This window comes from Salvelinus fontinalis, chromosome 17, assembly GCF_029448725.1.
Source record: "Salvelinus fontinalis isolate EN_2023a chromosome 17, ASM2944872v1, whole genome shotgun sequence".
Lineage (NCBI taxonomy): Eukaryota > Metazoa > Chordata > Actinopteri > Salmoniformes > Salmonidae > Salvelinus > Salvelinus fontinalis.
In genome coordinates, this window is record NC_074681.1 from 43,243,319 (window position 1) to 43,268,038 (window position 24,720).

The following is a 24,720-nucleotide window of genomic DNA, read 5'->3' on the forward strand; positions in this document are numbered from 1 at the left end:
CAGTATTTTGTGTAAGTGCTGTGCTTGTTGAGTGTCCTTCCCTATAAGCATCCTGAAATTCTGTTGTCAATTTGTTTACTGTGAAATAGCATTGTTTCTGGTCAAAACATTTTTTCCAGAAGTTTACAAAGGGTTGGTAACAGGCTGATTGGTCGGCTATTTGAGCCAGTAAAGGGGGCTTTACTATTCTTGGGTAGCGGAATGACTTTAGCTTCCCTCCAGGCCTGAGGGCACACGCTCTCTAGTAGGCTTAAATTGAAGATGTGGCAAATAGGCATGGCATTATCGTCTGCTATTATCCTCAGTAATTTTCCATCCAGATTGTCAGACCCCGGTGGCTTGTCATTGTTGATAGACAACAATTATTTGTTCACCTCTTCCACACTGACTTTACGGAATTCAAAAGTACAAATCTTTCATAATTTGGTCAGATATACTTGGATGTATAGTGTCAGTGTTTGTTGCTGGCATGTCATCCCTCAGTTTGCGTATCTTGCCAATGAAAAAGTAATTAAAGTAGTTTGCAATATCAGTGGGCTTTGTGATGAATCTGAATTCAATGAATGAAGGAGCCAGGTTGACTTTTCCCCCCAAAATGTATTTCTTTATATAATTTAATCATCTTTGTTCCATAGTGTAGTTTCTTTTTCTTTAGTTTAGTCACATGATTTCTTTATTTGCAGTATGTTTGCAAATCAGTTGGGCTGCCAGACTTATTTGCCATACCTTTTGCCTCATCCCTCTCAACCATCCAATTTTTCAATTCCTCATCAATCCAAAGGGATTTAACAGTTTTTTACAGTCATTTTCATAATGGGTGCATGCTATACACTATATTAGGCCCAGCCTTTGGAACTTTGGTTTTCCTAGATATGGCTATTATATTGTGATCACTCATCCTATGGATGTGGATACTGTTTTAAAGCAAATATCTGCAGCATTAGTAAAGATGTGATCAATACATGTAGATGATTTCATTCCTGTGCTGTTTGTAAATTACTGATAGGTTGACTGATAACCTGAACCAGGTTGCAGGCACTGGTTACAGTTTGAAGTTTTTTTCCTGAGTGGGCAGCTTGATGATAGCCAGTCTATATTTAAAAATCAGCCAGAAAATATACTTCTCTGTTGATATCACATACATTATCAAGCATTTCACACATATTATACAGATACTAACTGTTAGCACTTGGTCGATAGCAGCTTCCCAGATGAACCTGTAGCCATATTACGTCGACAGTATTTAACATGAGATCTTCTCTCAGCTTTACAGGAATGTGGTTCTGAATATAGACCGCAACACCACCCGCGTTGGCATTTCTGTCTTTTCGGTAAATGTTATGTTATAACCACTGTATCATCAAAGGTATTATCTAAGTGGGTTTCTGCGATAGTCAGAATATGAATGTCATCTGTTACAAGCAAGTTATTGACTTCATTGACCTTGTTTCTTAGGCTACATATGCTAATATGGGCTATTTCTAGCACTTTTATGGGTAGCTTGATTGTTTTTAATGCTTTACTGGGAAGCTTAGAGGTAGACTTACTCGTGTTATTTACATTGGAGCTGATAGTGCAGAGTGAGCTGCATAGTGGTCTTTCTACTATTGCACACCGCCTCAGTGCTAACAGTGTAACTCTGGTTTATATCCTGATTACTCAGGATAAACAGATATATTCGGTGCAGTTAGGGGTACATAAATTAAATTACTTACATTGTGTTTGCCAATGCCCCTAAGGTCATGTACATTTGATGCAGCATTATGACTCATTGTCACAATAGTAGGGACTAACTGAGCTGGTCTTGGATCATTACCAGTCATTGTTTCAACGCAGCCTTGAAATGTGTGTCCAGGAGCCAAGATGATTTGGATGGACTCCGTCATTCCTGTAGAGTATCTTCTGTTTCCAGAAGGTGTCAAAGTTATCAATAAAAGTGACTCCAGCAGAGGTACAGTTTTTTAACCAGATGTGTAATGCCAGCAGTCTGTTGAATCTTTCACACCCGCGCCCCAACGATGGTACTGGACCTGAAATTATTGGCCGTTTTTGGAGTCTTTTCATGCTAAAATCAGTTCTTTAAAATCAATTTTCAAATGTTCCGAGCTAGCCCTCCTGATGTCGTTTGACCCCACATGGACTACGACAGTGTCAGCTCCCGGCATCTGTGGTAGAACAGTCGGAAGCAGCCTTGTTATGTCCTGTACTCGTGCTCCTGGGTAGCACAGGGTATTTTCCTTGGGGACCGAGATGTTTCTCACCATAGAGCTGCCTATGATGACAGCTGGTGATGTTGAATGGGCCGGTCTCTCAGACAGCCTCGCGGTCTGGTGAGGCTGGGAGCGCCGAGGATCTGAACCCGAGGTAGAAGCCACCGGAGAGGGAGACAGAACCGAGGATGAAGACGCAGGTACCTCTGGATCCGATCTTGATTGGGAAGCAATCAAGGACGAAGGTGCCGGAACCTCTGGTCCCCCATGGGTATCGAACCCACAAACCTGGTGTTGCAAGTGCCATGCTCCACCAACTGTGCCACATACTCAAATCGTTGCCGCCACTCTAAAATATATGATCAAAAAAGCTCATGTAGAAAAGATAATAAATCTACATTTTTAGAAATATGATTATTTGAGAACTAACAAATCACCAAAATAAAAACTAGACAGTCAGAATCTAAAATTCAAGAAATGTCATGGCATGGGGCACTCATTGATTTTTTAAAATAATGTTTGAGCCACTCAGATAACATAAGCACACAGCGTAAGCCATGGCAAAATGTGTAGAACTGCAGGAAAAAGTACTTTAAAGCTGCACATTTTCTCTCAGCCCCATGCCAGAATGTGTAGAAATGCAGGGAACTAGCTTTAAAACTGAAATGTTCTCTCTCCCATGGCAAAATGTGTAGAATATAAGGAAAAATGTTGTCTCTGCGGCCAAGAGGACAAACTAACATTTTCGGTCAGTGAATACGTTTTCTACCTCACCGTCGCGTCTATGGTTTTTCCATGTTTTCAAGCTGCTTACTCAGGGTAGTCTTGACCTGCTGATGACCGTTAAGGAATCCTCTTGAATGGTGGATGCAGGTTGTCATTGTTTAGCAAATTCGAATCATAACATTAAATTAATAGGACTGTATTATCCTCAAATATACCATTCTTCCACATCCAACATTTCTAAATTAATGTAAAATTTTCTTAAATCAGCTTCCTAAATCTAATACTTTTTTTTACTTTTTTTTATCATAAAAAAAACACTTAAGAGTGAATAATGAATAAATATATAAAAGTCATCATCCAAAGCTGCCATCTCTGCGCCTTGGAAACCACAGAATCAAACCACGTGTCTCCTTCAGCAGTGGGGTCTTCCTGTTAACCAACAACGAAATGAAACATTCAAACAAAATAACACCCTCCCTACAATCAAACATGGGGAGGTTCGATAATGCTGTGGGGTTACTTTGCTGCATCGGGTACTGCGGGGCCTTGAACGTGTGCAAGACATCATGAAATCAGCAGATTACCAAGGTGTTTTGAAGTGCAATGTTCAACCCAGTGTCCAACTGTGTCCCTGTTGTAGGTTGGAAGTCTTCCAGCAGGACAACGACCCCATAACATCAAAAGCAACCTGGAACGGTTCGAGAAGAAAACACTGGACTGGCCAGTGAAGAGTCGAGATCTGAATCACATCCATAACTATGGCGAGGGCTGGAAACAGCCGTTAGTGGAGGGCACCCCTCAAACATTAAAGTACTAGAGCATTGTGCTACTAAAGAGTGGGCCAACTTGCTAGTAAGAAAGTGCAGCAAATGAATTTGTCTGCAGTTATCTTGGCCAAAGGATGTGCAAACAAGTACTAGCTCCGGGGTGCCAATCATTTTGTCCATGCCATTTATCTTTATTAAAGGAGACTAAAATAAAATTGGTTCTGCTAGTACAGTGCCTTCAGAAGGTATTCATACCTCTCGACTTATTTAACATTTTGTGCTACAGCCTGAATAAAAAGTTTATGAAATATATGTTTGTCTCACCCATCTACACACAATAGCCCATAACGACAAAGTGAAAACATGTTTTTAGAAATTGTTGCAAATTTATTGAAAATGAAACACAGAAATATCTCATTTAAATAAGTATTTGAACCTCTGAGTCAATACATGTTAGAATTACCTGTGGCAGTGATCATAGCTGTGAGTCTAAGAGCTTTGCACACCTGGATTGTACAATATCAGTCTATTATACTTTATTTTTTTATTCTTCAAGCTCTGTCAAGGTGGTTGTTGATCATTGCGAGACAACCCTTTTCATGTCTTGCCATACATTTTTAATCAAATTTATGTCAAAACTGTAACATGGCCACTCAGGAACATTCACTGTCTTCTTGGTAAGCAACTCCAGTGTAGATTTGGCCTTGTGTTTTAGGTTATTGTCCTGCTAAAAGGTGAATTCATCTCCCAGTGTCTGGTAGAAAGCAGACAACCAGGTTTCCTCTAGGATTTTGCCTTTGCTTAGCTCCATTCCGTTTCTTTTTTAGTCTTACTCCCCAGTCCTTAACGATTACAAGCATACCCATAACATGATGCAGCCACCACTATGCTTGAAAATAGGGAGAGTGGTACTCAGTTATGTGTTGTATCAGATTTGCTCCAGACAACACTTTGTATTCAGGACAAAAAGTGAATTGCTTTGCCACATTTTTATGCAGTATTACTTTAGTGCCTTGTTGCAAACAGAATGCATGTTTTCGAATATTTGTATTCTGTACAGGCTTCCTTCTTTTCACACTGTCATTTAGGTTAGTATTGTGGAGTAACTACAATGTTGTTGATCCATCTTCAGTTTTCGCCTATCGCAGCCATTAAACTCTAACTGTTTGAAAGTCACCATTGGCCTCATGGTGAAATCGCTGGGCGGTTTCCTTCTTCTCCGGCAACTAAGTTAGGAAGGAAGCCTGTATCTTTGTAGTGTCCGTCCCAAGTATAATTAATAACTTTACCATGCTCAAAGGGATGTTCAATGTCTGCTTTTTTATATTTACCCATCTACCGATAGATGGCCTTTTTTCGAGGCACTGGAAAACTCCCTTGTCTTTGTGGTTCAATCTGTGTCTGAAATTCACTACTCGACTGACGGACATTACAGATAATTGTTTGTGTTGGGTAGAGAGATGAGGTAGTCATTCAGAAAGTATATTAAACACTATTATTGCACACATAGTAAGTCAATGCAACATATTACGTGACTTGTTAAGCAAATGTTTACTCCTGAACTTATTTAGGCTTACTCAAGACATTTCAGCTTTTCATTTTATAATAATTTGCAAACCTTTTGAAAAACAATTCCACTTTGACATTTTGGGGTATTGTCTATTGGCCAGTGACATGTTTTCTCTCCAATTTAATCTATTTTAAATTTAGGCTGTAGCTCAACAAAATGTGGAAATGTCAAGGGGTGTGAATACTTTCTGAAGGCACTGTTAAAGCAACCATACATTAAAACATGAAAGAAAATGAAAATAGATGCATCAAACAGCGTCAGTCACCTGCATTTGTGGCAAAAGCGCACCAGCTCATCCTGTTGAACGCGGTCTGCCAAGAACTGGGGTCGACAAAGGGGCAGACGGGTCTTGGAGAGCAACTCAGGGAGCCGAGGTTCCCGATCCTCGCGTTCATGCCGTACCCACGCAAGAACTGCTTCAAACACCTAGAATGAGGGGACACAGAATGTCAGAGGGATTAGGAAAAAGCTTAGGGATTCAAATCCGGTCATGTTAGACGCTGTTGACCACAGCACAGTCAGTTTTATCACAGGTGAACGATTCTGAACTCATCACTGCATTCTCTATCAGAAAGTGGCCTGGCCCTCATTGGTATCACGTAGGTAAAAAAATCGGTCTGATCATTTATAAAGCTCTTGCGCAAAAAACTCCTGCATTACCTTAAATCATTACTAACCTATAGAAGTATGAGATACCATACCCGCTCACAGGGCTGGCTTTTTGTTTCTTTGGACTTCACTTATGGAACAATCTTCAGAATACCCTACAGTTGGATGCATTGGTGCCTTTCGGGCAGTTCAGAGACTTAGTTGAAGACCTCTTTAGAGAGGAATGTGCATATTTTAGCATTTTTGAGTTTCCTGTGCTCCCGCCTTGAAGTATTTATGTCTAACTTTAAATTAGTAATTTTTGCTGGTCTTGTGATGCAGGGCTCCCTTGCAAAAGAGACCTTCGTCTCAATGAGACTGCCTTAAATAAAAGGTTATATAAAAATAAAAAAAGAGCTGGAGAACATTGATATGGTCTGACCATATGCCCTTTGTGAACTGTCCCCCATCCCTGTAGTGACGCATCTGTTGTCACCAACTTGCGTATGATTCTCCCCGTGGGGCAACCCTGCATCAAGAGGGATGGGTCTCTCCAGCATTAGAGAGGGGCACGCTGGAAGTCTCACGAGGAGGAGGCCAAGCGGGACTACCACAATCATGGAGGTCATGAGCCTAAGACCCCTCAGACACATCCAGTACGTGACCGAGAAGCAGTGGCAAAACACAGAGAAGCAGCGGCAAAAAGCTGTTGCGCTCTCCACGGTGAGCAGGTGCGACATCAGGAGGGCGGTGTGCTCCACTTCCTGAACCCGGGTGTAGGTTAGGACTAGGGCTACGGTGGCTTCAGCACACTTCCTGAATGTCTGTGGGGCCAGGGACAGACGGAATGGAAAGGTGAGAAATTTCTACGCTATGCTCTCAAAGGTGATCATATCACCTGTGTGCAGAACAAACTGATGTGGAATTAAGCATCCTTGAGGTCAACAGTAGTGAACTACTCGTTCAGCCGAATAGAATCTAACAGCATGCGATGCGTTAGCATTCGAAATCCGTAGACACTCAGACACTTGAGGTACCATAAATCTAGGACGGGGCGTACCCCTCCCCCCGAAGAAGCCTTGGTGAGCTTCCTCCCTAGGTACCACTCCCTTGGCCAAAAGAGACACTCATCTTTGAGGGCACGGCCGATTCACCCTGTGCAGTGGACTACACAACTCCCATGAAACGCAGGACCCAGGGGGAGACTTCCCAGGGGGAGACTTCTGTGAAGAGCGGGGGAACCCAGAGCAGGGGAATAGGTGGGTGGAGAGAGCCCTCTGGTGGCCGCCCCAATGGGGCAACCTGTCCCATGGTAGGGAAGGGGGACCTGTCAGGCCTGTTGGCCAGACAAGGTTGGCCTTGAGAGGTTGATGGTTAAAAAGGCAAAATGTGGAACCATCACCCTTCTGCCCCTGGGCCTGGATATGATGGGAACTCTTTAAAGAACTAAACTGGGGTAACAGTGCTTTTGACCCACCCCAACGAGGGCTATAGGTCTCGAGGTGAGGGGCTATGAAATATCCCAACAACTCCATGCCATTCATATCCAAGTGGGCGTAGCCTGGCACTGGATTGACTGACCTTCATGTTTTACGGATTGACTGACCTTCATGTCTTAAAATAATGGAGTCGTTTCACTTTGCTTATTTGAGCTGGACTTTTACCAAATAGGGCTATCTTCTGTACCTTGTCACAACACAACTGATTGGCTCAAACGCACTAAACAGTAAAGAAATTCCACAAATTAACTTTTAACAAGGCGCACCTGTTAATTGAAATGCATTCCAGGTGACTACCTCATGAAGCTGGTTGAGAGAATGTCAAGAGTGTGCAAAGATGTCAAAGGCAAAGGGTGGCTACTTCGAAGAATCTCCAATATATTGATGTTTAACACTTTTTTTGGTTGCTACATGATTATTTCATAGTTTTGATGTCTTCACTATTATTCTACAACGTAGAAAATAGTCAAAATAAAGAAAAACCCTTGAATGAGTAGGTGTGTCCAGACTTTTGACTGGTACTGTAGGTGTGGGAGACATAGAATACTCGGGATCGAGTTTGGAGGCAGCGCGTTTGATCGGTTTGAAGAAGGGGAGATCAGCCATTGACTCCTGCCCTCCCTTCTCAGTTTGGCTGGGCAGAGGAGATGCACTCTTCCTCAGGGGCGTAATACCTCCCCTGGTCAGAGAGGGCGCTGCCTGATGCAGCAAGAGACATGCCGTCATCCTCACTTCGTGATTTATCTGAAAGGTCCGCCCCCAGGGACAGATAGGCGTCCTCCGAATATGCTGGGAGCTTGAGGGGAAGATGGCTGTCCCTCTTCTGAGACTTTGTTCGCAACATCTTCCCCGAGCAAGAACGAGGCCTACCACGCTCTACGTTTAAGGACACCGGGGCCCAGCGGAATGCAATGTAAATCAGACTGGGACACGAAATGGCCGCAACTGCAAGGGAAAGCCTTGCTAGGCTTGCGCTGCTTTCCCTCCCCCTGCCATGACGACTTGGTCGGTTAACCCGTCGACATTTGTTTAGACCGGATGGGCGAAAACAAACTGGAATACCCGGGGGGAGTAGCAAGCTAGCTACTCCAAACTGCTATTCAACGGGGAAGCCGGGCAAGATACGGAGTGACGTTAGCTGGAAGCCATGTAATCAGAAACAGGTCAGGTAAGCAGAAATAGCCTGTCTAGGACTGATATTAGCAACTGGGACTGAGTAGCAGGCAGTTTACTCTGGGCACGCTTTTCATCCAAACGAGAAAATGCTGCCCCCTAGCCAAAAGAAGTTAAGCTACATTATTTCTCTCATTACCGCGTCCCCTCTGAAGAATGGTCGGATGACCGCAGCAGCAGGGTTTGTGATGTTATGCGAATATTTCGGGAAAAGTGAGAGAAAACCACTCAGACTTTGTTTGAATGGTTGTGTGCATCGAAATAGGATATGTAATCCAAAAAAATGCAGAAAAGCCAACAGACACTGACTCCATTAATGTGTCAATCCAAAAATGTGCCAGATCCTCTCCGATCTGGCATTTCTTAATGTATTTATAAGTAATAACCTGAATAATAATAATGAAATGCCATGATAAAGAGGTGTAATGGCTTGTTTCAAATAGGTTCTATTAAGAAGCATATGCCTGTAAACACATGTACAAACATAATTGATATCTCCCCTGGTTATATACCAAGGTATCGCATTGGGACAAGTAGACCACAGGATATCCTAGGTTTCCTTTCCTAGGATCTCGGGGCTTGCCAGACAGTGATGCTAAATTGAGTGACTTGTCTCGCCAGTCAGTGCAGCCTACCGAATCGCATTGTTGAGAAAGCCATTCATTTGGCTCCCTAATTTGCAGAGGCTACTGGTAGGCCTAGGCTTATTGATGCTTATCTGCAGATAAATTATTAAAAAAATTAAATGAAGATGGCGAATCATCACCGCAAGAAAAATATGTAATGAGAGCCTCATTCTGGTCCAAAAATGATAATTAGGGCCCTCACAGAATCCAGGCATTAACATGGCATTCAACGACATTTTTATTGACCTTAGCAGGGAATCAACTCAATGTGTGTGTGTGCGCCTCCTCCATTTTTGGGGTAATGCTGTAATCGATTGGTTGTACTCTTGGATTGAGCAGACCTTCCCGTACAATTCTGATACTTCCATGAAGGACATAACTTCACCATTCCAATTTACAATATCATTTAAGAACAAAATACCCTTTTCAGACATCTTTCACATAAATACAGGTATTTTATCAACCAGCACATTTGAGTTCAGCCATAGTGTTTTCTATCTTTTCAGGGGGATGAAATTGAAATTGAAATTGTAGCCAGCTCTGCAATGCTTATTTAAAAAAGAGAGATACTTTGAAAAAAGTGTCATTTTTAATTAATCGAAAATGAGACATGGCAATCTGCACAAAGGCAAAAAGGCCGTTTTTAAACAATGGATGACCTTTTCTTTAGGGTTCAAGTAACACTTTTGAATAAGTGAAGGTTTTAGAGAGAGGTTTAGTGCTTTTATACTTAATCTCAACCCACCAAATTCATACGCATTATATCTCTGAAACCCACTTACAGTTGAAGATGGATGTTTACATACACCTTAACCAAATACATTTAAACTCAGTTTTTCACAATTACTGACATGTAATCCTATTACAAATGCCCTGTCTTAGGTCAGTTAGAATGACCACTTTATTTTCAGAATGTGAAATGTCAGAATAAAAGTAGAGAATTATTTATTTCAGCTTTTATTTATTTACCTCATGATGCCATCTATTTTGTGAAGGGCACCAGTCCCTCCTGCAGCAAAACACCCCCACAACATGATGCTGCCACCACCGTGCATCCGAGTTCGGATGGTGTTCTTCGGCTTGCAAATCTCCCCCTTTTTCCTCCAAACATAACAATGGTCATTATGGCCAAACAGTTCTATTTTTGTTTCATCAGACCAGAGGATATTTGATACAGTCTTGAAACACTGTTCCACTCGGCTGAGCGGTGTCTTCTGCCCTCTCTTTCAGCAGTCCCTGGATACATTGAAAACAATCTATTGTTGTACCCATCCCAAAAACCTCTAATCCATCTGCATCAAATGATTACAGACCTGTCGCTCTTACCTCTCTCTTGATTACATCTCTTGAAAAGATCATCAAGGCATACATAATCAACACCACCCGACACCTTCTTGACCCCCTCCAATCTACATACCGGTCAGAGAGAGGGACAGATTATGCCATCCTTTCACTCTTACATCTGCTGTACATGCATTTAAAAGGGCAGTAAAACCATGTGTGTATCACGTTTGCAGATTTCTCCTCGGAATTTACACAGTTATTACGTTGGTCCTCGCAGACAGACAGAGGCGGCTTCGGACTTGATGCTATGCTTTTCACACGGATCACCAACTTCCTAACTGATAGGTCTCAGCAGGTACGAGTTGGCAACACACGCGGAGGTGCACACCACTTCAGTTGGAACCCCACAGGGCAGTGTTCTTTCACCAGTACTATACATACTGTATACAGATAGCTGCCAGAGCGGTTCCCAAGGCGCCACCTGATCAAATGTGCTGACAATACTGCTTTAGTCAGTCTTCTCAAAGCGGATGAGACGGAGCACGGACCGGCTCTGATTGATTTTACTGTCTGGTGTCGTCATCCCATCGAATATTAAATACATCAAAAACTAAGGACAAGGTGATTGACTTTGGAAGGAACACTACCATGCACACACCATCACTGATAAAAGGTGAGTCCATTGAAATAGAGGAGTGCAAACACCTTGGGCTAGTCATTGACACCAAGCTGTCCTGGGATCAGTGTACTGACGCTATTTTTAAGAAAGGAAATACAGTCTGTTGGCCTACGGATACTGCACTTTTTTAAGTCATTAATTGAGAGCATTCTGTCCTACTTCTTGACCTGCTGGTTTGGGAATATCAAGGTTGCACAGAAAAATAGGTTGGGCAAGATAGTCAGGACTTGTGGAAAAATTATGGGGCAGCAACAGCAAGAGCTGTCGTCTCTCTACCTGGGAAGAGCCCTCCACAAAGAGAAAAAAATTGCTGTTGACTCTTCCCATCCACTCCACCCTGAATTCCAGCTCCTTCCCTCTGGACACAGGTACAGACAACCTAAGGTTAAAAAAAATAAAATAAAAATCGGGCCAAGTTCTCTTTTATTCCGAATGCAATTCTGCAACGTAACAAATGTTGGACTAATTACACTATGAAATTGCACTTACCCTGCCTATTTGTTTCTAAATATCCTTTGACTGCTGAAAGCTGAATTGCCTCTGAGGACATAAATAAATGGAACTCGGAATAAATGGAACTCTATTACACATTACACGTAACTGATGCAAGCAGTAAAATTTCATTTAAAACACAGATTAAAAAAACGCCTTACGGAACAGAGGAGACTGTGAAGCAACAAACATAGGCACAGACACACGCATTCATACACACACACACACACGATAACATACGCACTATACACACACACACACGTCAAGCTTCTTGGTTACAGCAGAGACAATCAATCCCCTCCTGAATCAAGATCCCTGCTGCCTAAATTTGTTTTGTGCGTATTATATATATTTTTATTTATACACATACAGTATCATCCAAAAGTTTGGACACACCTAATCATTCAACAGTTCCTTTATTTTGACTATTTTCTACATTGTAGAATAATAGTAAAGACATCAAAACTATGAAATGAGACATATGGAATCATGTAGTAATGGAAAAAGTGTTAAAAAAAATCTAAATATATTTTAGATTTCAGATTCTTCAAAGTAGCCACCCTTTGCCTTGATGACAGCTTTGCACACCCTTGGCATTGTGGTCAGGTGATTGTGGTGGTCAGGTGATTGTGGAGGCCAGGTCATGTGATGCAGCACTCCATCACTCTCCTTGGTCAAATAGCCCGTACACAGCCTGGAGGTGTGTTTTGGGTCATTATCGTGTTGAAAAACAAATGATACTCCCACTAAGCGTAAACCAGTTGGAATGCTGGTTAAGTGAGTGATTTATTTAGAAATCAAGGCAGACAGTGTCACCAGCAAAGCACCCCCATGCCATCACACCACCTCCTCCATGCTTCACGGTGGGAACCACACATGTGGAGATCATCCGTTCACCTACTCTGCATCACAAAGACACGGTGGTTGGGACCAGAAATTCCTTTCCTGTGGCGGTCCTCATGAGAGCCAGTTTCATCATAGTGCTTGATCGTTTTTGCGACTCCACATTAACAAACTTTCAAAGTTCTTAATTGACCGACTTTCATGTCTTAAAGTAATGATGGACTGTCGTTTCTCTTTGCTTATTTGAGCTGTTCTTGTAAAAATATGAACTTGGTCTTTTACCAAATAGTGATATCTTCTGTATACCACCCCTAACTTGTCACAACACAACTGATTGTCTCAAACGCATTGAGGAAAGAAATTCAACAAATAACTTTTAACAAGGCACACCTGTTAATTGGAATGCATGGTTGAGAGAATGTTTTTAAATGTAATCTTTATTTAACTTGGCAAGTCAGTTAAGAACAAATTCTTATTTACAATGACGGCCGAATCCGAGGGCGACGCTGGGCCAATAGTGCGCCTCGTTACAGGACTCCCAATCACAGCCGGATGTGATACAGCTTGGATTCGAACCAGGGACTGTAGTGGCGCCTCTAGCACTGAGATGCAGTGCCTTAGACCACCGCGCCACTCGGGAGAAAGCCAAGAGTGTGCAAAGCTGTCATCAAGGCAAAGGGTGGCTACTTTGAAGAACCTCAAATATAAAACATATTTTGATTTGTCTAACACTTTTTCGGTTACTACATAATTCCATATGTGTTATTTCATTGTTTTGATGTCTTCACTATTATTCTACAATGTAGAAAATATTAAAAATAAAAAACCCATGAATGAGTAGGTGTTTTAAAACTTTTGACTGGTACAGTATATATACACACAGAGAGTGCTTTCGGAAAGTATTCAGACCCCTCGACTTTTTCCACACTGTTAGGTTACAGCCTTATCTTACAATTGATTAAATAATTTTTGCCCCCTCAATCTACACACAATACCCCATAATGAAATCTCACATTTACATAAGTATTCAGACCCTTTACTCAGTACTTTGTGGAAGCACCTTTGGCAGAGATTACAGCCTTGAGACTTCTTGGGTATGATACTACAAGCTTGGGACACCTATATTTGGAGTTTCTCCCATTCTTCTCTTCAGATCCTCTCAAGCTCTGTCAGGTTGGATGGGGAGCATTGCTGCACAGGTATTTTCAGGTCTCTCCAGAGATGTTTGATCGGGTTCAAGTCCGGGCTGTGGCTGGGCCACTCAAGAACATTCAGAAACTTGTCCCGAAGCCACTCCTGTGTTGTTTTGCCTGTGCTTAGGGTCATTGTCCTGTTGGAAGGTGAACCTTCGCCCCAGTCTGAGGTCCTAAGCGCTCTGGAGCAGGTTTCCATCAAGGATCTCTATGTACTTTGCTCCGTTCACGCACTGTCAACTATACATGTCCAATCAATTGAATTTACTACATGTGGACTCCAATCAAATTGCAGAACCATCTCAAGGATGATCAATGGAAACAAGATGCACCTGAGCTCAATGTCAAGTCTCATAGCAAAGGGTCTGAATACTTATGTAAATAAGATATTACATTTAATCTAAATTATATATATATATATATATATATATATATATATATATATTTGCAAAATAAATCTAAAAACATGTTTTCGCTTTGTCATTATGGGGTATAGTGTTTAGATTGTTGAGAAAAAAGTATATTTAACCTGTTGAGGATGGGGGCGCTGTTGTCACTATTTATGCTAATCGTGTAATTTTTGAAACGGCTTCCCACAAAATTCTTGATCGTACAATATGCATATTATTATTATTATTGGATAGAAAACAGTCTATAGTTTCTATAGGAGTTGAAATTCTGTCTCTAAGTGGAACAGAAGTCATTCTACAGCAATTTCCCTGACATGGAGTCAGATTTCAGAAATTTTGGCCCCTGATTTGGAGTCAGTTAAAAGGCCGCAGTTATTGCTATGAGTATACGGACACTGCTTACGTCTTCCCCTGGATGCCTTTACGTGATGACGATTTGAATGGGGTCGATTGTGCGTTCACAGGCACTACAAATTTAAAAAACCTGTAGCTAGGAACTCTTTTCTTGCTGCGTAATGCGCCTGGAGGACATCGACCCGCACTTGTTCCAAGCATTAGTGGAGGGAGTAATATTACTCTGGTCATGTTTCTACTCGTTATGGGAGTTAAAAACATCATAAAGTAGTTAATTTAAAGCGTTTTATAGCAATTTATATCCGTTTAGTGCGATTTTGGGACATTTATTTCTGAAACGCTGTGAATTGCTGGGCACGCTTCCAGTTCATCCCGAACGCAGTTGGCATTTCCACATGGCAAGAGGACAGCTTTCCACCAAAAGACGATTAGACCCAAGAAAGGATCCTTTGCCCAAGATACTGATGGAAGAACAGCTCAAAGTAGGACATTTTTATTATGATAAATCGTGTTTCTGTCGAAAAATGTTAGTGGCTTAGGACGCCATGTTTCTTGACGTAGCTTCGCTTGGCGCAAACTGTATTGAAAAGTAAGGATAATTTAAAAAATGTAATTCCGCGATTGTATTAAGAATTAAATTGTCTATCAATCCCTGTCCACCCTATATTTTTTAGTCACGTTTATGAGTATTTATGTATAAGAGTAGATCACTGTCTAATATGGCGCACGGACATTTTCTCACCAGCTGGGCTACATTTCACATTGTCTAACCATGATTTTGGTGGCTAAATATAAACATTTGCGATCAAACTCTATATGGATTGTGTAATATGATGTTACAGGAGTGTCATCTGAAGAATTCTGAGAAGGTTAGTGAAAAAATTAATATATTTTGGCGATGTTGACGTTATCGCTCACTTTGGCTAGAATCAATGCTGGGCTGCTATGTGCTATGTGCTATGCTAATATAACGATTTATTGTGTTTTCGCTGTAAGACACTTAGAAAATCTGAAATATTGTCTGTATTCACAGGATCTGTGTCTTTCGATTAGTGTATGCTGTGTATTTTTACGAAATGTTTGATGATTAGTAAGTAGGTAAACACGTTGCTCTATGTAGTTTTTCTAGTCCATTTGTGACGGTGGGTGCAATTGTAACCTATGCCATCTACCTGAAATATGCACTTTTTTCTAACAAAACCTATCCCATACCATAAATATGTTATCAGACTGTCATCTGATGAGTTTTTTTCTTGGTTAGGGGCTATAAATATCTTAGTTTAGCCGAATTGGTGATAGCTACTGGTGTTGGTGGACAAATAAAAGATGGTGGATTATGCTAATGTGTTTTTAGGTAATAGATGTACATCTTTACATATTGTGTCTTCCCTGTAAAACATTTTAAAAATCGGACATGTTGGCTGGATTCACAAGATCTGTGTCTTTCATTAGCTGTATTGGACTTTAATGTGTGAAAGTTAAATATTTTAAAAAAATATTTTTTTTGAATTTCGCGGCACTGGTTTTTCAGTGGGGGTGGGGGGGGAGTGCCGCTAGCGGCACCCTCATCCTAGACAGTATTTAATCAGTTTTAGAATAAGGCTGTAAAGTAACAAAATATGGAAAAAGTCAAGGGGTCTGAATACTTTCCGAAGGCACTGTATACAGATTGAGTGATAAAAATGTTCAAGTGTTGCTCACAAGTCAAAATGATGGAAAATCCATCATGGCAAATGTTCGTAAGACGTTGGAGAAATTATTTTACAAACTATTTAAATTGAATGGATTTGAACAAATGTGTGACTATCTCAAACAGGGTGCGGAGTTTGAGCTTTCCAAATTTGCATACCGAGTCCCTTGGTATAGCTTAACCATGTTTCACTGCTTGAACCCCTAACGACAATAAAAGCCACAGACCTGCTCCTCCGCTTTGATGTTGAGTTCGTCACAACCCACCAGCTCCAGTACTTCCTCTGGCCTGAGACTGAGGAACTCCTCAGACACGGACACCTCCACAAAGTGCTGGTGGACAAAACTGTTGGCCACGTCGTACAGTGTCGTGCACATCATGGTCTCTGCAAACTGTCGCACGCCCAGACAGTTCTTAGGGTGAAGTCTGAGGTGAAAGAGAGAGAGAGAAAAAGTAAAAATTTGTTATTCGCAACTTTCAGTTACTTTTAAATGTCATGGTTATTTTGCTCACGCAAGGTGTCACCCTAAGTGTGCAACATAGAAAAATGATTTTGTTATAGTGCCAAGGACTTTTGGGAGTTTTATAAATGCTCCAGTGTGGAGAATATTATTGGCATAGAAAGAGACAAAAGCTGAACAGAAAACAAATTTTTGATTTGCAGAAATGAGGAATGAAATGATTAAATTGTCAATGACTTACCACCCACAAGGGTTGGGTGCTGCTAGTAATAGTGTTCTCCCCAGGAATTTTAAACAAGGTGGTGCTGCCGAGTACGGCACTGCCCCTCTTTGGACATAATTATTTATTACATTTGAAAATGTTTTTATTACAAAAATGATCCAAAATGAGAAATAAAGTAATAATGAAAATATAACAGCAGATATGTTGATATATATATATTCATATATATTCAGTATATTATTGTATATATATATAAGTATTTTTTGGCACTCCTATTTTCAATCCCCTGGCAACCTCCCCTCGTGAGGATAACGGCACTGAGCCTTTCTCTAAAATGTCTTATGAGATTTGAGAACACATTGGGAAGGACCCCTATACAGAATCTTTACAGATCCTTGAGATCCTTCAGATTTGCCCTTATGGACTGCCCTCTAATTCAAACCACAAGTTTTCAATGGGGTTCAAGTCCGGAGACTGATGGCCATTGCAAAATGTTGATTTTGTGGTCAAATAGTACATTTCTTTGTGGATTTTGATGTGTGCTTGGGGTTATGGATGTTACATGACATGGATGTTACATGACATGGACAAGATTTTTGGGGAGAGTGAATATATTGGCAAAAGTCTGAGTTTGTAAGTCAAAACATGGATGGCCATGTGGAAGGAAACACAAATACGATAATTTTGAAAATTGTAATTTTCATTATTACGTTAGAGAGGAAAAACAACTTATGGATGGTACACCCTCCATTATGGATGTTACAGAGTCTGAAATAGACAATCAACTCTTAAAGATTTCTTGATCAAAATCTATCATAACACATGTTGTCATTTGGAATGTCAGCAGATGGCATAGTTCCTTAGGGTTGCATAATTACAGGTAACCTGAAGAGTACCCCAAGGCCAGGCACCAATGTTCCCTCTAAACCGCGTGGGTACGTGCGTGGCCGCGCCCCTACTCCAGGACTGCAGCGCAGAAGAAATGCCATGTCGCGCAGAGATGCAAGAGATTGAAATTCACCGAGTTCACCCCATTAGATGGCACTATATAGAGCAATGTTTTTTCTGGGATCGAATCAACATATCTGCGCTTTTCAGATCAGTTCAGATCCACGCGTGAGCACATTGTTGATCATCTTTGCTAGTTAGCAGCCCAGTTATAAGTATAGGTAAGCAATGGGGAGTTATTGCTTCCTACAAGAGCACGAAATGTGTAGGCTACATTTCAAGCCGTCTTTGAAAAGCCAGTCAGGTAGAAATATTTATTTAACTAGGCAAATCAGTTAAAAACGAATTATTATTTATAATGACGGCCTAACCCCGGCCAAACTCTAAACCGAACGTCGCTGGGCCAACTGTGCGCCGCACTATGGGAATCCCAATCACGGCCGGTTGTGATACAGCCTGGAATCGAACCAGGGTATGTAGTGACACATCTAGCATTGAGATACAGTGCCTTAGACCGCTGTGCCACTTAATTGTCTTAATTAAAAGGGGCAGTGTTGTATTTTGAGACAGGCTCAAATATGCAAAAAGCCAATAGGCAGAGGGGTTAAATTAGGCTAAAATAGCCACAATAGCCTATTGACTACTGTCTAAAACTGTAAGAGTACAGCCTCAATGTTTACTGTAAACGCGCGCTGGAATGTGCACAAAATTCTCAATATTCAAGTTTCCGCTCACAAGATCTAAAATTTGCTCAGTACCCCCAAAACTTTGAGGTAAAATTGCCAGGCCCCACATCCTAATAGGTCCTTTTTTCCCCTTCTCTTATATGAACTCAGCAAAAAAAAGAAACATCAACTCACTGTCATTTGCGTTTATTTTCAGCAAAAGTTCCACAGACATGTGACTTACAGAAATTGAATAATGTGTCCCTGAAAAAAGGGGGGGGGGGGGGTCAACATCAAAAGTAAGTCAGTATCTGGTGTGGCCACCAGCTGCATTAAGTACTGCAGTGCATCTCCTCATGGACTGTACCAGATTTGCCCTTGCCCTCACCCTTGAGATCCGGACTCTTTGCTGGCCATGGAAGAACACTGACATTCCTGGCTTGCAGGAAATCACGCACAGAACGAGCAGTATGGCTGGTGGCATTGTCATGCTGGAGGGTCATGTCAGGATGAGCTTGCAAGAAGGGTACCACATGAGGGAGGAGGATGTCTTCCCTGTAACGCACAGCGTTGAGATTGCCTGCAGTAACAACAAGCTCAGTCTGAGGATGCTGTGACACCGCCCCAGACCACAACGGACCCTCCACCTCCAAATCGATCCCGCTCCAGAGTACAGGCCTCGGTGTAATGCTCATTCCTTCAACGATAAACGCAAATCCGACCACCACCCCTGGTGAAACAAAACCGCGACTCGTCAGTGAAGAGCACTTTCTGCCAGTCCTGTCTGGTCCAGCGAAGGTGGGTTTGTGCCCATAGGCGACATTGTTGCCGGTGATGTCTGGTGAGGACCTTCCTTACAACAGGCCTACAAGCCCTCAGTCCAGCCTCTCTCAGCCTATTGCGGACAGTCTGAGCACTGACGGAGGGATTGTGCGTTCCTGGTGAAACTCGGGCAGCTGTTGTTGCCATCCTGTACCTGTCCCGTAGGTGTGATGTTCGGATGGACCGATCCTTCGCAGGTGTTGTTACACGTGGTCTGCCACTGTGAGGACGATCAGCTGTCCGACCTGTCTCCCTGTAGCGCTGTCTTAGGCGTCTCACAGTACGGACATTGCAATCTATTGCCCAAGCCACATGTGCAGTCCTCATGCCTCCTTGCATCATGCATAAGGCACGTTCACGCAGATGAGCAAGGACCCTTGGCAGCTTTCTTTTTGTGTTTTTCAGAGTCAGTAGAAAGGCCTCTTTAGTGTCCTAAGTTTTCATGTGACCTTAATTGCCTACCGTTTGTAAGCTGTTTTACGTTTGTAAGCTGTTTTACGTCTTAACAACCGTTCCACAGGTGCATGTTCATTAATTGTTTATGGTTCATTGAACAAGCATGGGAAACAGTGTTTAAATCCTTTACAATGAAGAACTGTGAAGTTTTGGATTTTTACGAATGATCTTTTAAAGACAGGGTTTTTCTTTTTTTGCTGAGTTTATATATACAAATAAATATATATAAATAAATACATTTACGAGTTGAATTTAGACACAAATACAATATTTTTTGTATTACAGTTTGTCTTAAGTATTGTTAGAAAATATGCAAATGACATGTGCCTTTACTGCCAATCCACTTTTCTGGACACTGGATGAAGTCAGTGGGGTCAGTCAGGGGCTTTCAAATGGAAAAGACACTTCAGGACTATTAAGAGATTGATGATAAGCACGCTTTTCATCTTTCCATCTAAAAATAAAATGCTGTCATGTATGAGAAATGCATTTCAGCATATTTTTTTCCAATAGTATCTTAGCTAGAACATATACTGAAGCAATTGTTGATATCTTGAAAAAGAAAGTCTGAAGAATAGCCTACATCCCAGAACAAGCACACAACATGTGGTGAATGCATAAGCTTCTGAAGCTAAGATATTATGGATGTTATAATGCTGAAAAAGGATACTGACAATGAAAAGAGAGAAACCAATTATATAGTCCATTTAAAACCTTGACAAAGGTTAGCTTTCCAGATTCAGTTTCAATGTATGGTGCATGTTTAAATAAAATATATATATTTTATTATTAAAATTTAAACGTGTGGGACACTAATCCGGACTGTTATAAGAAATCCCGCTATGCCCTCCGACGAACCATAAAACAAGCAAAGAGTCAATACAGGACAAAGATCAAATCCTACTACACTGGCTCCGACGCTCGTTAGATGTGGCAGAGTTTGCAAACTATCACGGATTACAAAAGGTAATCACAGCCGCAACCTGCCCAGTGAAGTGAGCCTACCAGATGAGCTGGCAAGTATCTTCACTGACATTTTCAACCTCTCTTTGACCCAGTCTGTAATACCTACATGTTTCAAGCAGTAACATATACTGCACTTCACAATTCCCTTTTCCACCTGGACAAGAGGAACACCTATGTGAGAATGCTGTTCATTGACTACAGCTCAGCATTCAACACCATAGTGCCCCCAAGCTCATAACTAAGCTAAGGACTCTGGGACTGAACACCTCTCTCTGCAACTGGATCCTGGACTTCCTGATGGGCCGCCACGAGTGTAGGCAACACATCCGCCACGCTGACCATCAAAACACGGGCCCCTCAGGGTTGCGTGCTGAATCCCCTCCTGTACTCCCTGTTCACCCATAAATCCTACACTATCATTACGTTTGCAGATGACAAAACGATGGTAGGCCTGATCAGCGACGACAATGAGACAGGCTATAGGGAGGACGTCAGAGACCTGGTAGTGTAGTGCCAGAACAACAACCTCTCCCTCAAAGTGATCAAGACAAAGGAGCTGATCGTGGACTACAGGAATCGGAGGGCCGAGCACGCCTCCATTCCCATTGGCGGGGCTGTAGTGGAATGGGTTGAGAGCTTCAAGTTCCTTGATGTCCACATCACTAAGGATCTATCATGGTTCACACAAACCAACACAGTCGTGAAGAGGGCATGACAACACCTCTTCCCCCTCAAGAGGTTGAAAAGATTGGGCATGAGCCTGATGGTATTCTTTACGTGTTACACAACAAAAAAAGTATATATCTGATCAAGTGTATTTGTGGTCTATGCTATGTAGGAAAAACTAAACGAGCTCTGAAAAAAAGGATAGCAGAACAAGAGTAATATCAGGATTCTTGACCAGAGAAACCCTGTGGCTGCACATTTCTTGGAGGCTCGTCACAACATTAGCTCTCTGAGATACAACGATATCGAACATGTTAAGACTCCTAGGAGGAGGTAAGATCCTGATCATCTTTTATTAAGAGAACTTTATTGGATTCACCGTTTATGCACCATGTCTCCTAAAGATCTGAACCAAGAGTTTGATATCAGACCATTTTGTACATGAATGTCATTTTTCCTGCCTTTCAGGCCTCCTACTTGGTCATTTTGTACATATACACTACTGTTCAAAAGTTTGGGGTGAATTAGAAATGTCATTGTTTTGAAAGAGAATTTTTGGTCCATTAAAATAACACCAAATTGATCAGACGCCTCAAAAGTCCTCAATTGGCAGCTTCATTAAATAGTACCCGCAAAACACCAGTCTCAACGTCAACAGTGAAGAGGCGACTCCGGGATGCTGGCCTTCTAGGCAGAGTTCCTCTGTCCAGTGTCTGTTCTTTCGACCATCTTTTCTTTTTATTGGCCAGTCTGAGATATGGCTTTTTCTTTGCAACTCTGCCTAGAAGGCCAGCATCCCGGAGTCGCCTCTTCACTGTTGACGTTGAGACTGGTGTTTTTCGAAATAGGCCTCATTTTACTGTGGGTATAGATACTTTTGTACCCGTTTCCTCCAGCATCTTCACCAGGTCCTTTGCTGTTGTTCTGGGATTGATTTGCACTTTTCGCACCAAAGTACGTTCATCTCTAGGAGACAGAACGTGTCTCCTTTCTGAGCGGTATGACAGCTGCATGGTCCCATGGTGTTTGTACAGATGAACGTGGTACCTTCAGGCTTTTGGAAATTGCTCCCAAGGATGAACCAGACTTGTGGAGGTCTACATTTTTTTTTCTGAGGTCTTGGCTGATTTATTTTGATTTTCCCATGATGTCAAGCAAAGAGGCACTGAGTTTGAAGGTAGGCCTTGAAATACATCCACAGGTACACCTCCAATTGACTCAAATGACGTACATTAGCTTATCAGAAGCTTCTAAAGCCATGACATAATTTTCTGGAATTTTCCAAGCTGTTTAAAGGCATAGTCAACTTAGTGTATGTACACTTCTGAGCCACTGGAATTGTGATAGTGAATTATAAGTGAACTAATCTGTCTGTAAACAATTGTTGTAAAAATGACTTGCTAGATGTCCTAACCGACCATCCAAAACTATAGTTTGTTAACATGTGTGGAGTGGTTGAAAAACGAGTTTTAATGACTCCAACCTAAGTGTATGTAAACTTCAGACTTCCAGTGTATATATTAGATTCTGTAACAACTACATGTGCCCATCTCATTGATATAAAACTATTAGAGATATACCTGGTTGGTTAGCTACCTGCAGATTCATACAGGGTAGTAACGTCATGGGGGTATGGGTCATTGTTAGCTAGCTACTTACGTACATGTCTTAACACAAGACTCCACTATGCAAGTAACCACTTCGAGTGCGTTCGTAACGTAAATTCAGTCTGGCCATCTACTCCGATTTCAGAACACTCTCGTCTGAGTGTGCCAGAGCACAGAATAACTGATTTAGTTACAAACGCTCAACACCCGTTGAATATGGCCGGTAAACAGTAAACAAAAATACAAAACACAGCAGAGTATGAAGTGGCCAATCAGACGTAAGAGGACGATGTACTTCCTTTGAGCCCAAAAACTGCCGCAAAAATTATAGGAGGGAGGAAATCCCCCCCACAGCTTAGAATCTTTAGTGTTTTATATATATATATTACAAAACGCAACAATCAAATATAAAAGGAAGGGTAGACCAGCTGATAGAGGTGAGTCTTAAGGCCTGCTTTAAATGCCTCAGTGGTTTGAGCAGCCCAAACGTGAAGTGAGGGAGGAAAAAAGGTTAAACAAGGTTCTCTCTTGATCAATCGATATAAAAATCAGCCAACACATGGCACATGCATTTACATTTTTCAAGGATCAATTAAATGTGTGTGTGAGATGAGAACACACCTTTCCTGGAGGAAGGAGCAGCAGGCATCCTTGACATTCTGCAGCTGCAAAAAGCTGGCTCCAATCAGCAGGGACTGGACGTTCTGCTGGTCGATGGCCACATGGCCATTATACGCAAAATTGATCAAAGCTTCAAGTGCACTGCCAAGGGGGAAAAAGAAAGGACACCTGATGTAAGGGAGCAGCACTATGGCCCAGTACAGAAACACACCCCCCCCACCGATTAGTTACTTTGGTAACACTTTACTTGACACTGGCATAACCATGTCATAACAGCTGACATAACTTGTCATTAGCTGTTATAATATGGTCATAACATTGTCTTGACATATTTAGACTTGTGACATATATTGCGTTAATTTATGGCTGGTTATGATACCTATATTAGAATGCCAAAACCGACCACACAAGGCCACACATTCCATTACACCATAGCTTGCGTGTCAACAGTATGTTAATATTATATATAATCTTCATACATTATTATAATTGCACACACATTGATGTCAGACATGCCCCTACTCCAATGTTCTGATGACTGGGCTGAACGCAGCAGCAGATTTCAGGAGCAGGACAAGACACCCTCTTTTTGACTGATATAAGGGTTGTATGTGATAGGCCTATCTGGCATACGTGGTCATAATACTTTGTGACAGTGTCATAAAGTGTATTTTCTAGGTCCAAGTGAAGTGACAGGATGGTCATAGTGCTTTATGGCAGTGTCAAAGTGTAATTTCAACAAGTTATTTCAAATATGGATGGGAAAAACATGAAGATTTCATTACAACAAAAAAAGGATTTAAGAAACAAACTTTCAAAACGAAAGGACATTTCTTGGCAGGGAAAAACGAATTTGAATAAATGTGGGTTGACACTTATGTAGGTGTCACAAGCAGCCATAAAATAATGAAGTGATAATGCCAGAAGCCGGTGTTTGGAGGATATATTGGCACGGGTGTTGTTAGGCCCGAGACGATGTCGAGGGCCGACAAACCATGCCAATATATCCTCCAAACAGCAGCTTTGAGGGCATTATCACTTTTATACAACAGTTCATTAATACAATTTCTTCCTTCCACAAGAAACAGTCCCGACACAAATCAAGGGTTGCTTCCAAAGTCGGCTGGTCGTTCGTTCTATTGGTTTGGTTGCCAAAGATGCAACGCAGTGAGAGGAGGTTG

The 24,720-nt window shown here is 41.7% G+C and overlaps 1 protein-coding gene across 1 annotated transcript in view; it reads right to left on the reverse strand.

Moving 5' to 3' along the window:
• The window catches only part of klhl18 (kelch-like family member 18), a 65,331-nt gene that overhangs the window by 30,960 nt on the left and 9,651 nt on the right, over positions 1-24,720 (reverse strand). Inside the window, exons 3-5 of the mRNA XM_055867557.1 lie at positions 23,540-23,680; positions 16,332-16,530; positions 5,539-5,699 (exon numbers count right to left, since the gene is read on the reverse strand). Coding sequence (XP_055723532.1) covers positions 5,539-5,699; positions 16,332-16,530; positions 23,540-23,680 — 501 coding nt within the window. The remainder of the gene's footprint in view (positions 1-5,538; positions 5,700-16,331; positions 16,531-23,539; positions 23,681-24,720) is intronic.